The sequence below is a fragment of the Ochotona princeps genome, chromosome 4 (genome assembly GCF_030435755.1).
Source record: "Ochotona princeps isolate mOchPri1 chromosome 4, mOchPri1.hap1, whole genome shotgun sequence".
NCBI lineage: Eukaryota > Metazoa > Chordata > Mammalia > Lagomorpha > Ochotonidae > Ochotona > Ochotona princeps.
The window spans coordinates 85071636-85087367 of record NC_080835.1 but is presented as its reverse complement, the minus strand read 5'-3'; the positions used below and the strand labels follow the sequence as shown (position 1 = coordinate 85087367).

The 15732-nt window shown below is 42.1% G+C and overlaps 1 protein-coding gene across 1 annotated transcript; it reads right to left on the bottom strand.

Annotated features, from left to right (window-relative positions):
- Window positions 1-7300: 7300 nt before the first annotated feature.
- Window positions 7301-15150, bottom strand: MMP7 (matrix metallopeptidase 7). Its single transcript, XM_012926991.2, has 5 exons — window positions 14997-15150; window positions 11098-11324; window positions 10855-11012; window positions 8823-8951; window positions 7301-7485 (listed from the first exon to the last, which is right to left on the bottom strand). The coding sequence occupies exons 1-5, from the start codon at window positions 15111-15113 to the stop codon at window positions 7301-7303; spliced, it is 816 nt and encodes a 271-aa protein (XP_012782445.2). The 5' UTR covers window positions 15114-15150.
- Between the last annotated feature and the right edge of the window lie 582 nt (window positions 15151-15732).

Genomic DNA, 15732 nt, shown 5'->3' with positions numbered 1-15732 from the left:
TTGAAGAGTGACTTTCAATGTGAAAAGCTTTTTCTGAAGTCGTGTCTTCCTTCTGGTGTCGATTTGGTGGGCTGTTTGGGCTGTAGTTCCAGTTGGACGCTGCCCTGTAGTCCTCCAATAGCCGCTTCCACTGTCATTGATGGTGGTGGCACTGAGGGCATGAGTCGCACCTCTCAATTCCAGCAGGGGTGCGTGGGGTCTCAGTGTTGGCACAGGGAGGCAGGATGGGACAGGACCCTCCATGCCAGGAGTGCTGAAGATGTTGCTCAGTCCTCACAGCTGAAACACAGGTTTCCATGCAATGTCTTGGTTTGTGCCTACATCTTCTTTTGCTCAGGCAGACAATTGCTCTCCGGGTTGGGCTGCCTGAGGCTGGGAAAGGAATGGAACATCAGTCCTTTAGCAGCCTATGTCACAAGGCTGGTTCATTCCTGGAGCTTACAGTCTGCCAAGACCTGCAAGGTTCACATTGCTAGAGACTGCCTGCTGCGCATGTGGCTTTGCAGCCGCAGGTGACTGCAACTAGCACCAGGTGATGCTGGTTGAGATATCAATCCGACTGACCGGGGCCATGAGTTTCTATTTGTTAACACTGCAATCCCGGATGCTGTGTTCCCAGGCACTGGCCAAGGACATGCCTAGCATTGGTATTTTACCACTTTGGTGTCCTATTCTCCAGGAGCTGTGCTACTCTCTTCTGCCTGAAGTTGGGGCAGGGGAGAGAGCTTTGGCTGCCCAGGCTGATACCAAGCGCAGTTGCATTTGGGGCTCGCTGCTTCTGAGAAAGGCTGGGAGTGATACAGGCCCAAACCCATGGCTGTCTGATCCATCTCTCCATGATCTGGGCTCCACCTAACCCCTGGGCAGGTCTAGTGGCTCTGCTTCCAGGTCCTGGCCCTGGGGCAGAGGCTTCTGCTGTCTTTCTGGTGCTGGGTCTCACCAAAGTAAGCCTGCCTCATAGTTCTAAGTCAAAACCTTAAGCGCTCTCTCTTTTTTCTTTCAAGTGTATTTATTATTGGAAAGGCAGATTCACAGAGAGGGAGAGGCAGAGTGAAAGACCTTCCATCCATTGGTTCACTCAAGTGGCTGCAACGGCCAGAGCTGAGCCAATCCAAAGCCAGGGGCCAGGAGCTTCCTGTGGGTTGTCCACGTGGGTATAGGGCCACAAGGTCCTGGGACATCCTCCACTGCCCTGTCTTACTCTGCTCCTCATGGCTGGAATATTGCACAAGCATGGGGGAGAGGTGGTGAAGGTTGTCTCTTGGTCACCTGGCCAAGTAGGGGCCAAAGGCTCAGCATGCAGGTATAGGCCAGGGGAGAGGCCTTGTTGGAGCTCAGGTGTTGCTGTCGCAGACCTGCTGCTGGGTTTCCAGTTAAAGGTCTGGACTCTCTTCCCTCCCTCCCTGAAGCTGGAAGGTGATGTGTCTCTCTTTGCAGTGCTCTTGCTGGAATTGGAGAGAGGCACAGGCAAGCCGTTCCTTCCTGCCTTGTTGGATGCAATTTGTCTTCAATCGATAACACCAGGCATTGCAGCCTGGCTTCCTTAGCTCTTGCAAGCATGCCTTTGTGTATGATTACCTGTTCCAATTAGTGCTTCTTGGGGGAGAGACTTGCTGGAGCACCTGACTGAGCTGCCCCTTTTCCACACCTGAAGTCAGCTATCTCAACTGCGTGCAGACACGGCTGCCTCAGTCTCATTGTTCACTGAGCCTTTGTTACCCTTCTGGCTGGGATTTCAAAGCCTCTCTCTGGAGCTGGGCAATTCACTAATTTTGATTGCTTTGCATGTCACAGGGAGAGACTCATGTGTTTCATTTCCTTCAGAAATTCACTGGAATACCTCAGAGGGTTTCTTTACCCCCAGTACCCTTTATATAGACCTCTATTTGAAAGAGAGCATGAGAGAGAGAGATATTCCACCTGCTGGTATATGTCTCAAATGGTTGCAGAAGCCAAGAACCTGGTACTCCATCAGGGTCTCCTATGTAGGTGGCAGAGGCCCAAGACCTTGGACCACCTCTTTTGTGCTTTCCTAGGCACATCCATAGGGTATTGGGTCAGAAGTGGAGCAGCTGACACTGAAACAGGTGCTCCACTCTGAGATGCCAGCCTCTTAAGCGGCAGTTTAACTTGCTGTTCCAAATTTTGCCCCATGGGGTGGTTATTTTATGTATTTTAAAAATTTTATTTGAAAGAGACACGGGGCAGATCTTTTATCTACTGGTTCAATCCCTAAATACATGTAAAGCAAGAGCTGGGATATGCTGAAGCTGGGTGCCGGGAACTCTATGTAGGTGTCACACATGGGTGGCAGGAATCCAAGCACCCGAGTCATCAGCTGCCTCCCAGGGTGTCTTAGCAGGGAGCTGGATAGGAAGATGCAGGTGGCAGTCAGTCTCAGGCACTCTGCTGTGGGATGTAGGCATCCCAAGTGGAGGCTTAATATGCTTCCTACTCTGTTCCCATACATTACCTTTTGCTCTTTTTCCTTTTCTGTGAGATAGCATGGAATTGGGGGATGGTTGGATCTTTGGTAAAACAAAAAAAAAAAGGCAGGGAGGGGTGGGGAGAATCCAAGTACCTATGAAACTGTGTTACATAATACAATGTAATTAATGAATTAAAAATAATAAATAAATTAAAAAAAAAGGCAGAAGGGACAGTGAGTAAAATTCAGAGGAATTACTTTCTGTGGTGAGCATTTGAGAGTATTGGTGTGGATTTGAGTCCCAGCTACTTTGCTTCTGTTCCAGCTAAGGCATCCTGGGAGGTAGCTGATGAGGGCGCAAGTGTTTGGGCACCTGTCACATGCACACCTCCATGGGCCACTGGGATGGAATTCTGGGCTCCTGGCTTAGACCCAGCGCATCCCTAACTATTGTGGTCATTTGAGGAAGAAGTTCTCTCTCTCTCACCCCTATTTCTGTTTCTCTGTGTAGGTACATCTGCTTTTCAGGTAGATGAAAATAAATGCATTCACATTTTAAAATTCTTTAGCTCAGTACTTCCCAGTTGGGCTGTTTTTCCCCAAAAGGGAACTTGGCAGTGTCTGGAAATATTTTTGGTGGCTACAACTGAAGATGTGGCATACGGTGAGTAGAGAGAGGACAGGGATAACTGCTAATCACACCACAATAGATGGGGCAGTCCCCATCATAAGGCATGGTTCCCTCAGAACTTCCAGTGGTGATGTGGCTATGACAGCTTTCTCTTGGCAAACCTTTTCAATACCAGTTGAGTATAACTGATTAATTTCACATATTTTCCCACATAATTATAAAAAAGATTATAGGCTCTTGTTTTTTAGGAAAATGTGTGTATAAAAGGCAGTTACATGCTATTTTGACTGGAAAAAGAAAATTTCATTTCTGTGCTCAATTAGAGCTTAACTTCACTGCTAAGAATGATGTGCTGAAACACATAGCAGATTGAAGCTGGCATTGTGGCATACCATATTGAACACCTGCCTTTGACACTGGCATCTTATATGGACAATGGTTCAAGTCCCAGCTGCTCCACTTCTTCTTTGAAAGCATTGATTTATTGGAAAGTCATATTTACAAAAAGAGAGAGACAGAAATATTATCTGTCTGCTGGTTCACTCCCCAACTGGCTGCAACAGCTGGAGCTGAGCTGATCAGAAGTTAGAAGTCTCTTCTGGGTTTTCCACATGGGTGTAGGGTCCCAAGGCCTTGGGCCACTCTCTACTGCTTTCTCAGGCCACAAGCAGGGAACCGGATGGGAAGCAGAGCAACCAGGATATGAACTGGTGCCCAAATGGACTGTCAGCACTTGCAAAGCAAGAATTTAGCCACTAGGCCATGGTGCAGGGCTCAGTTGCTCCACTTCTAATTCAATTCCTTGCTAATGTGCTTGGGAAGGCAGTGGAAGATGGTGAAAGTACTTGAACCTTGCACCCACGTGGAAGAAACTCTGGACTCCTGGCTTTGGCTTGGCCCAACCCTGGCCCTTGTGGCCATCTGGGAAGTGTCTGTCTTTCCTCCTTTCTCTGTAACTCTGCCTTTCTATAGTTTAAAAAGATAAGTGAGATGAATCTGTATAAAATATTAAAAGCTCACTTTCCTGTCCATCCCACAGTCTCTCTCTCTCTCTCTCTCTCGCGATCTCTCTCTCTCTCTCACACACACACAATCTAGAGCCTGCAGACATAGATATTCTAGGAAAGCTGTTCAAGCTGCTGTGCCCAGGAATGTAGGCAATAGAGAAGGAGGGGGGTGAGATGGAAGCCTGGGTGGGGCAGTGCAGCAGAGAGGGAGCCCAGAGAATAGCGCTGGCAGGAGACAGATGCAGGGGAACCAGGAGGTTGAGGTGGAAACTGGGAACTGGGCGTGAGTGTGAGGTTAGAAGTCCTTGGGAATCCACAGACAATGTATGAGAAGAACTGGACTTCCCAAATACCCCATGATGACAGCTGGCCCAAAAGGACAAGGGGAAGTTAGTGCAACTTTGGGCTATACAAATGAATGAGAAAAAGGTGGGACTTTCACATTTCTCATTTGGTACTAAGCTGAGGTACACTTGAAGACCCTAAAATAATTCAGTGGGATTTTTTTTTTTTGGTCCTAGTCCACGATTTCTTTCTGTAGCATATCTTCTCCTGCTACAGAAACAATGCTCCCAAATAGAAGGTATTTTTTAAAATAAAAATTTTATTTTCTTGTGCATACAATGTTGATTGACTTCTACCAATTGCAGGTTGCTTGAGGTGACCCACATATATGTGTAAGACACAGTCATCCCATAAAGTTTGTCCTTACAGTGAGAGAAAGTCACACAAAACCCAACAGGCAATACAAGGAAGAATGAAGAAAGTGCTAGGTGGAGGGCTGCAATGGTTGTTCTTCTTTCTGGATAGGAAACACTTAGCAAGAACTCAGTGGATGATTGGATGTTCACCCTGAAGCTTCTATCTCTTTCTTGCATTACTTTTCTTCCCTGTTAAGAAAGTAAAATAAGAATAATTTGACTTGGTATAAAAGGTATAGGAACAACTTTAAGTCTGTAGAAACAAAAGAAATGTCATGGCATGTTATAGCCTGTCCTTCGCCCACCTCAGGACAAAGATTCTGAAGAACAACCTCCAGTGACTGAGCAGTCAGTATTGCACAGGGTGTAGGTAGACCTGGGGCTCAGGCCACGGTTGCCTGCTGTCTCCACTCTTTCACCATCTGTGTGATCATGGGTAAGTTACTAGCTAACCTCTCTGGGATTTCGGTTACCAATCTGTAACATGAGAAAGTAAACATCTCATTGAATCATTGGTTTCAAGGAGTTATTGTGAAGGGTGTGGTAAGTGTGGGTACTCAATGCACTTTAGCTATTGTTATTATTATTCTGAAAAGAACATTGAGAATCCTGTATCCATGAGTTTAACCACATTTTTTGAATCTGTTTTCTGCTCATATTACATTTCTGGCTTGATGAATCCCCTAAATTTATAATCTACCTAAAAAGAGCACTTTTTAATTTGTCTACAAATTACTTCTTCCTAACTTTGACTAGGGGAAATCTTTTGTCTAATACTTGCGGATTTATTGCATTAATCTGTTCTTTTTTTTTCTCCTTCTTTTTTATTCTGTGCCTCAGAATCTTCTTTAGTCCCATATATTTTTCTTAAGATTCTAAGTTATTGAATGCTGTAGAGTATTCCATGGGTTCCAATGTTTTAAATAATGGAGGGAGTACTTTCCATTTGTCTGGTGATAACTTTATCAGCAATATTATTTCAGTATTTGAGTCTTAGGAAGCAGGAACTCCTTAAGTTGGATGTTTAGAGTACAAATAATTTTTTCGAAGTGTGCTCTCTGAAATGCAATTTTTTTTGCATTTCAGTGGTGTGCCATAAAAAGGACTATAGTTTATAAAATACTGAGTTAAGCATGTTTGTTGAGTTCTGTTAAATATTTGTTGCACCTGAAATATATTTGGTGGTGTTTGCTGAAATTATTTCTCTATATCATGATTTTGGAGAATTGTCTTATATAACTGGCATTTTGGTAAGACAATTTGGGAAGTGCTGGTTTATAGTAACTTCTTGGTTTAACTAATAAGTTACATTCTTCCCCCTTTAGGGATGATTCTTCCCAAAGGACAGTACTCAGTAATATGAGAGCCATTTCATTTCTCTGTGATCATTCAAAGCTGTGTATTCTTTTTGCAGTATATTATCATCATGATATTTTACTGCACAGGATTACCAATATCTGCCAATTTACGTATGTTATTGCCTGTTCTCTTGTCTAACTTACTTTTATTTGTTCAATCTTAAAAGGTTGATGTATTTTGAAAGACACTGTGATAGAGGGAGGGAGAGGGAGAGAGATCCATCTTCATCTGTTGGTGTATTCCCCAAATGCCTGCAATAATCCAGGCTGGGCCAGACTGAAACCAGGAGCCAGCAACTCCTTTCAGGTCCCCTAAATGTGTGGCAGGAGTCCAAGTGTCCAGGCCACCATCTGCTTCTTCCCAGAAGCATTAGAAGGAAGAAGCTTGGTGAGAAGCAGAGGTGGGAGCTGATCCCAGCATCCCCAACATGGGATTTGGGTGTCCCAAGTGGCAATTCAACTTGCTGCACCATGGCACCTGCCTCCAGTTCGCTTTTTAAAGCTAACTGGGTAGCAGAAATATATAGCAGAGAGAATCTGTAGGCACACAGTCCTGACTTAGAATCATTATTCAAGCACTTAGAAGCTACATGACATTCAACAATTCACTTAGCTTCTTTGAACCTTTTCTCATCTTTTAAGATAGTGCTTGGGATGTTTGCAACCCATATTGGAGTACTTGAGTTAAAGTTCCAACTCTACTTCAGATTCCAGCTTCCTGCTGAAGTGCTCTCTGGGAAGCAGTGGGGCATGTACCTCACTTGTGGGAGACCCAGAGTGAGTTCCAGGCACCAAGCTTTAGCTTGATCTTTTGTGGACATTTTAGGAGCCAACCAGAGGATTGGAACCTCTCTCTCTGCTTCTATTTGCCTTTCAAATAAAAAAATAAAATAAATAAGTAAAAACTTAAAAAAATGTACAGAAACAAAGAATCTTGAAAGTGTTATTTTTGTAATTTTCCTACATGGTACTACTGTCTTACTGAAACTTGAAATCAGCATCCTTGTAAATAAATAAATAATTTATTTATAAACAAATGAATAATTTATTTGTTTGTGATCTCAAAAATGTCCCCTCAATTGCCTTTTAAATGTAAGTTTTGGTGTTGTGTTTCTATGCAAATGCCCATTCCCAGTCATCCAAGTCTAAGGGAATGCCCCTTACTTGAATGCCCCTTACTTGAACTCACAAATATTACCATATAGTTTCTGAATGCTTTCAATATCATCCCGTCCAAGTTTGAAATTTTGGGAATCTTCATGTTCGTAGGTTGGATACATCACAGCATTTGGATCAGAGGAGTGATCCAGACCCAAGGAATGGCCAAGTTCATGAGTTACCGCATACAGGAAGTTTATTCCTATAAGCAAAGACAGGGCACTCAGTAAATATAAAAATAGATATGCATACAAGATAAACTGTAAAAATGCTCAACTCCAATTCCTTATGGTTTACTTGTTTACTTCAAAAGTAGGGAGGAGTAAGATGGAGAATCAGAATGTTTTCACCTCATCACTACTTCTCTTTCTTCAAAAACTTCAATGCTATTTTATACCTTTTTGCATCTAGTGTAATCACCCAGGCTGTCCCATTATGTTATCGAAAGCAAAAGCTTGAAAATATTAAGACTTGGCCTTCAACCATATCTCTGAGCTTACTAGCTTAATGGCTTTGGTCACAATAAACGTGGCTCAATCTTAGTTCCTCACCTGATAAACAGAAGCAGGAATTTCTACTGTGAAGGCATGTCATGTTAATTAGTTTCCCTAAACTTAGAAAAAAAATGGCTATTCAATAAATGAGAGTGATCTGAATATCAGAAGAGAGAGAAATTTGATTTTGAGAAAGCTGACACTGAAAGGCAGGATCCCCAGGCAGGGCTGGATTTGTGTTTGATTTCATGAAATCATGTTACATTTGAGGGACCATCAATATGTTCATGGAAAATGTGCATATTGAAATCTATGCATGGATTTTAAAACTTTCCACAAAAATAAGCTTTTAATTCCACTTTCCGTCAACCCTTTTAAAGTACCCACATATATTCTTTTTTTGCCCGTCTCTCAGACCCATGGAAATGCTCTGTGTCTCTAATGTGTCTATAATCTCCTACTTTGTAAAATGATGAACATGATTGACTGAGCCATGGAGTAGGTGCTTTGTGAGTAGTACAGCATAATTTCAATATTGTATAACTTTTAATGGGATATTCTTTGTTCATCATTCTCCCCTATTTGAGATAACTTACTTTGGGGAAATATGAAGAAATAAGTATAACTTATTAAACTATTAGTATATTCCATGTACCATGTTAATTACTAGACATGTATCAAATAATTTAATCCAAGTTCAGTCTTTGATTTGGGAACTAGTATAGTCTCATTTTCTCATAGATGAGGAAACTGAGGCTCAATAAGGTTAAATAATGTGCCCAAAGACGCACAGGAAATCCTTGTAGAGATCCAGTGATTCGAACCCAATGCTGCTTTACTCTGTAGCCTGAGCTTTCCTCTTCTGTGTATATAACATAATGAGTACATTAAATGAGACTACACAGTTAAGGCTTATAATGTGATTGGTATTTAGTCAGGCAGGGTTCAGTGATTCTTATAAATTAAAGCAATTATCATATTAAACTTGATCTACCTTCAGGATTTTTCAGAGGATGGGTGGTACAAGAGACATGAGATGCTATACCTGAACCGCTACCGTCGCTCCAGGGTTCATCCTTGTCAAAGTGAGCATCTCCTCCAAGGCCAGGCCCAGGTGGAAAGGCATGAGCTAGTGTGTTTCCTGGTCCATCAAAGGGGTTGTCATCCCCGTGAGCTGGAAGAGAATGGGGGCAATTGCCTTTAGTATCTGCACTTTTCTCCAATCAATCACTCAATATATATGTATATAAATAAATATATATATAAAGATTTATTTGAGAGAGAGGTCTTTCATCCGCTGGCTTCTTGCTTAAATGGCTGTAACAGTCAGAGCTGGTCTGGTCTGAAGCTGGGAGCCAGGAACTTCTCCCACATGGGTTCAGAACCCAAGAACTTGGGCCATCCTCTGCTAGTTTCTCAGGCCATAAGCAGGGAGCTGATTTGAGAAGTGGAGCAGCTAGTTCATGAACCGGTGCCCACATGGTATACTTGCAGCAGAAAGAGGGGGGTTATTCTGCTACAATACTATGCCAGTGCCCAATCAATGTATTTTCTTTTATAACATTATCAAGTCTACAAAGAGCATTTCAGGATCCCATGTTGCAGTGTAGTGGGTGGAACCACCATCAGTGATGCCAGTATTGCATGACTGTTGGTTCATGTCCTTGCTGCTCCTCTTTTGATGGAGCTCCCTGCAAATGGTCTAGGAAAAGCAATGGAAGATGGTCCAAGCATGTAGGCGCCTGCCATCCATGTCCAGAAGGATTGGATGAAGCTTTTTGCTTCTGGCTTTGGCCTGGCACAGCTCTGCCATTGAGGCCTTCTGGGGAATGAACCAGCAGATGGAAAATCTGTCTGTCTGTCTCTCTTTATAACTCAGATTTTCAAAATAAGTAAGTCTTGAAAGGAGAGAGAGAGAGAGAGAGAGAGAGAGAAAGAGAGAGAAAGATGAAGAAATGCTAGTGTGTGTGTTCTACCTCTCTAGGTCTTTGATACACAAGTGTCAATGTTCTACTTTTTTTTTTGCTAATAAGGGTATTGGAAGGAATCCAAAGACACTGTCCCACTTCTTGGAGGTCACTTGTAACCTTTAGGAGCTGTAACGTTTTCTCTTGGTTTAGTATTGATATTCTTAGATATATTTTGAATTGACGCATGCCGTAAAATAGAAGTTGGCACACTTTTGCTGTCAAGGTAAGGCAGCAAGTCATTTTGTTGATTTAATGGTCTCTGTCACAACTGTGACCTGTTTGAAAGTGGTATTAGGCGATAGCTAAGTGATAGAACAGCGCTCTGCTCTGATATGACTGGTAGACTGGCTTTGGTTCAAGGTTCTTGGCTTGCCAACTTCTGTTGTGAAAAGTGACTGTGAGTTAGCAGACTAGAAATATTACACTCATATGGCAAAATATGAGGAGACTTCAAAAACTTTATAGAAAAGGAAGTTAAAAGAGAAATTTATTTTGGTGCAAATATTTTTCAAAAGCTGTGCACATACAAAGTCTTTGGGAGTTTATGAAAAATACATGTTATGCAAAAATTAGACATGATGTAAATATTTGCTAAACCAAAACAGGCTTACCTTTTAAAAAGGATTTAAACTTTATTATTTTATTGATTTGAAAGACAGAGAGTGAGAGAGAGAGAGAGACATCTCTCATCTGCTCTTTCATTTCCCAGATGTAACAGGCAGGAACTCTCCCTAAACCTGCTGGAAGGTTGGTAGTGTTAACAACTACTGGAGGTATCACCTACTGTCTGCCAGGATATGCATTAGCAGGAAGCTAGACTGGAGAGAGGTTCTGGGATTCAAAGCCAGGCACTCAGAACCGGGATGAGGCATTCTAAGTGGCATCTTAGCTGTTTCATAAAACACCTGCCTCTAAATTTATCTTTTGATTCTATTTTTGCACAAACTTTTTGAAATATCCTTGCAAGAGTGCATGCTCGTGCGCACGTACACACACACACACACACACACACACACACACACACACATTTTAAGATCTAAAATCCTAAAAAGAAGAGAGGACTGATAAAAATAACAAACACAGAAATAACTATAGCAATCTCCATACCTCCTCTGGCAAAGCCAATCATGATATCAGCAGTTCCGGACTGAAGTCGCTTGAAATGCAGTGGAATCTCTTTGCTCCACAGGCTGAAGGCCTTTGCCACTATTTGATCCACTCTGGTAGGCGATAAGCCTCGAGTGGGAAATGGATATGACATGATCCTAGTAGCGAATAAGAAAATAATGTTTAACCTCTTAGGAAAAGGGTTTTATTGTTTTTGCTAAAATAAACCAAAATAAAACTAACCTGTAGGTGACCACCTTGGAAGTCCATTTTGGGTTATCTGAGTATAGCGAGTATTCTGCAACATCTGGAACTCCACATCTGGGCTTCTGCATTATTTCTATGATGTGGGAGTTTAACCTCCCAGTTACAGGAAGGCCAAAGAACTTTTCCATTTCCTTCAGTCTGGTTTCTATACTATTGACATCCTTTGATTTTAAGCCATAAAAATAAAATCTCTGGAGATAGTCCTGTTGAAAAGAGGGTAATTAATCTATAGTTTCTGCTTATGGTCTTCATGCTCATCTTTCTCTTCTGGTGCCTGTGGATTCAAACAGCAATCTGAAGATACAACAGTTATATAGTTACTGGGCAAAATAAATAGGCATTAATGAGGAGAAAATTTTTTACTGATAGTGAAGCATTGTCATTCAGTTTCAGGGACTAAAAAGAAAAAATAATCCCTCAACTTCTCTCTCTTTTTTTTTAAAGATTTATTTATTTTATTACAAAGTCAGATATACAGAGAGGAGGAGAGACAGAGAGGAAGATCTTCTGTCCGATGATTCTCTCCCCAAGTGAGCTGCAACTGCCGGTGCGCGCAGATCCGAAACCAGGAACCTGGAACCTCCTCCGGGTCTCCTGTGTGGGTGCAGGGTCCCAAGGCATTGGGCTGTCCTCAACTGCTTTCCCAGGCCACAAGCAGGGAGCTGGATGGGAAGTGGAGCTGCCGGGATTAGAACCGGCGCCCATATGGGATCCCGGGGCGTTCAAGGCGAGGACTTTAGCCACTAGGCCATCGCGCCGGGCCCTCAACTTCTCTTTTATACCAGTTTTTTGAAGAGGAACATCTTTACTTAAAAAAAAAAAAATAGTTATTTTTATGTAAAAGGCAGAGTTACAGAGAGAAGGAGAGAGAGAGAGAATCTTTCATCTGCCAGTGCACTCCTCAAATAGTTGCAACAGCCTGAGCTGGGCTGATCTAAAGGCAGGGGGCACGAGCTTCACCAGCGTCTCCCACGTGCGTCTAGGGGACCAAGTACTTGGATTGCCCTCCCTTAAACCCCCAGCACGTTAACTGTCACTCACATGGGATGCTGGCACCACAGATGAAGGCTTAGTCTACTACATTGTGGTGCCAGTCACCACTTTACACTTCATAAAGCCTAGTTGCGTTTGTAGGAATCCTCAGGAGTGTCTCCCAGTGTGCCCGAGCGGCCACATTGATAACGTCCTAAGATCCTGCTGAGCTCTACTCCCAGAGAAAGGATAGATAATCTTAAAGTTTTAGTCCTGGAAAAATCTATCAGTTAATTATCAGCATAATTACTTGATTTCATTGTCCAAGTGAGGAGAGCAAAGCATTTAGTAGCCGAGAATTGGAATTGAGTTTCCTGGCTTCTAGTTTCTTTTCCCTCTTTCCCTCCTTTCCATGATTAAACCCTAATTAAATCCACTTTGGGAGGTTATAGGCTGAAGCAGGGCTACAGGGTCTATCCCCTCCACAACTTCATGCATGGGAATCTCATGGTTTCCTAGTGTCTGGATATAAGGAATCCAGCAGCTCAGATAAACTAATGTCAGCTTATTTATTATTACCAATATTTGGGTTTCATTCAGTAACATGGATATCTATTACTCATCGGGAATTGCTTATTTTTTAAAAGAAGAAGTTGAAGTATTTCTCTTTCTCATTTAAAAAAAATATTTATTTATAACACTTGAAAATATTATAAAGAACAAGGAAAGAGAGAGAGATTCTCCATTTGCTGGTTTACTCCCAAAATGACTGCAAAGGCCAGAGCTGAGCTGATCTGAAACTGGGAGCTAGGAGCCTGCTCCAGGTCTCCCACATTGGTGCAGAGGCCCAAGGACCTGTGCCATCCTCCACTGCCATCCCAGGCCACAGAGACCTGGATTGTAAGTGGAACAGCCAGGATACAAACTGGCATCGATGTTGGCACCAAAGGCAGAGGCCTAGCCTTTTATGTAGTGGTGCTGGCCCTGAAAATTGCTATTTAAAACAATTGATCTATTTTATCTCTACCTGAGCTACAGACTTTGTGGAGACCCAACCGGAATGGAATTTCTCTGTGTTCCTAAATTGCTTTTTCTCCTGGCTTCCATTATACCCAGCAGACTCCTTCTATTGTGCTGACCACCTGCACACCAACTAGAGAGACAGATGTACCTGCAAATGTACTTTTTCCTGGAGAATTCATTAGGTAGAATCAGATGGTTTGGAGGGGAAAAATTGTTAAATATTTGTAATTCCATATGGTTCCGTCTAACATTCTATGGAAAATGGAGTTAACAGCTAAGCTTATTTTAATGCAAGCTTCAGAATCCACATACAATTTTTTGTAATATGTATCTTCTATGAACTTGTTAAAGATTCCTTGTATTACTGAAACTTCTTTAGCCGCTAGGCCACGCCGCCGGGCCCAACTGAAACTTCTTAAAGTACAAGTTAATCAATGATAAAATTTGACCTTTCTTATACTTCAGGCTTAACTATAAATAGCACTTACGTGTAACCATCCAATTATTTTGCCAAATAGTGACTATCTACACTTATTATGTTACTTATTACAGCCTAATTTTTGAGCCAGAAAAATTTGCCTTGGATTACAATCTCTTGCACTAGCACCTATGTGAATCTACTTAACCTCTTTTTTTAAAATCAGGATAAACTAAAGAGTAAATGATGCAATGTACATAAAACCACTTTGTAATCTGCAATTCTTTTTTTTAATTATTTATTATTTAACTTCATTAATTACATTGTATTATGTGACACAGTTACATAGATACTTGGGTTCTCCCCCCCGCTCCCCAAACCCTCCCACCATGGTGGATTCCTCCACCTTGTTGCATAACCACAGCTCAAGTTCAGTTGAGATTCCCCCATTGCAAGCGTATACCAAACATAGAGTCCAGCATCTTATTGTCCAGTCAAGTTCAACAGCTTCTTAGGTATATCCTCTCTGGCCTGAAGACAGAGCCAGCAGAGTATCATCCCAGTCAATTGAAAGCTCCAACATACCATCAGCAAAAATTTACATCATTATGGAATTAATTGACATAGTAAAAATTCTTACATATAGAAATCTTCAAAAAGTTTCTTTATGCACAACTATGCATGGATTTCAAAGTTCTTTTTGCATGAGAACAATTTTTCTTTTTAATCACGCATTTCCATACATTTTTGAAGTATCCTCATTGGTATTATCATTTCCCTTATTTACAAGAATAATACTGGGAGGTACCAGACAGTGTTATTATTTCCATAGGGCATAAGGGAAAGCAAACCCAGAAGCTGGTGCCTTACCTAGAGTCCTTGGCTTTGGAAAAGTTGTCACTTCTACTTGGGTTTTTGGACTCCAATTTTCTCACCTTTAGAGATGTACTCTGTGCGCTTTTATGAAGATTGTCAAGTAGCAATAAGTAAGGATACACGTTCAGTCTATTGAGAATGAACACTGTTGCAGCAGCTAAATGTTACATGCTTCACAACTCCTCTGCTTGGGTGATCATCGTTTTAATCTCTAACATCTCAGTTAAAAAACTGAAGTTTTGAGAACGTTACCACTATTCCTAAGTCAATCTATATAACGAATGGAGGGGTTGGAACTTGCAGTCCCACTCCTTGCTCACGCACCTGGGAGGCAGTGGAATACGGCTCAGTATCTGAGTTCTTGCCACCCACTTGGGTGATGCAGATGGAATTCTTTGCTACTGGCTTCACCCTGGCCCTGCCTTGGGTGTTCCTGCCATTCAGGGAGTGAAATAGGGAGGAACTCTCTCCTTCTCTTCTTTTCAAATAAAACTCTTCTACTAGTGTAGAAGGAGAGAGAATGGAAAAACATAACCAGTGCTGCTGGCAAGACCCCTGAGTCCCAGGGGAGGGGACCGTGACATACCTGAGCCTGTTCCCACTGGGGCTCCTTCATGCCCGCTGCCTTCTGTGGCAGAGGCAGGGCCAGGCTGCCGGCCAGTAGACACGCGGAGCACAGCAAGGTGAGCTGCGTAGCTGCCATCCAGGATGGTAGTTCTTGGACCCACGGTTGGATTGGCACTTTCTGCTTAGAGGCTGGCGAAATTTATAGAGCTTCTCCATCCTGTATGTGGAAACAGGTGACTCACTAGGCTGCTGTTTGCTTATTTATTTATTTTACAAAGGCTCTGTTAGTTTTCATTAACAACAATGAGGAAGTATTACGTCCTCGTTGGCTGGCAGCACACAAGGTATTTGTCCTTCAAAGAATTATTTCCCCTATCTGCTTTATAAGTCAAATCTATCAGAAAGTGCTTTATGTGCCAAGATTAAATCAGTGTTCACACAAATTTAAATTTTTAAAGAATTTGAGGTGCATGATTTAGGAAATTCTTGTCTTATGCATCTTAAAATGATATTTTTTTTGAAAATAATTCAGATGTATAGAAAGTTCATGCAAAAGTAAATGTTAAAAGAAGAAAGTACATAAAACATAATTAAATAACTATTAATCAAATACCGGAACAGTCCTCAAAGTCAGAAAATAGAGTGCTACCACCATCCTGTTATTCTTGTTAGAGGGAAAAGATGGCAGGAGTGGTTGATGGCAATGCTTTGATGTGATGGATGGACGTCATCCATCATGGAGCCGACTTTCCAAG

What these genes read in the sequence shown, in the direction of transcription:
- MMP7 (XM_012926991.2), bottom strand. Translation starts at nt 15,113, where the DNA reads ATGGCAGCTACGCAGCTCACCTTGCTGTGCTCCGCGTGTCTACTGGCC. An exon ending in CCCAGTGGGAACAGGCTCAG is followed by an intron (nt 11,325 to 14,996) that starts GTATGTCACGGT and finishes TCTTTTCAACAG; the next exon opens with GACTATCTCCAGAGATTTTA. An exon ending in GATTGGCTTTGCCAGAGGAG is followed by an intron (nt 8,952 to 10,854) that starts GTATGGAGATTG and finishes ATTCTCTTCCAG; the next exon opens with CTCACGGGGATGACAACCCC.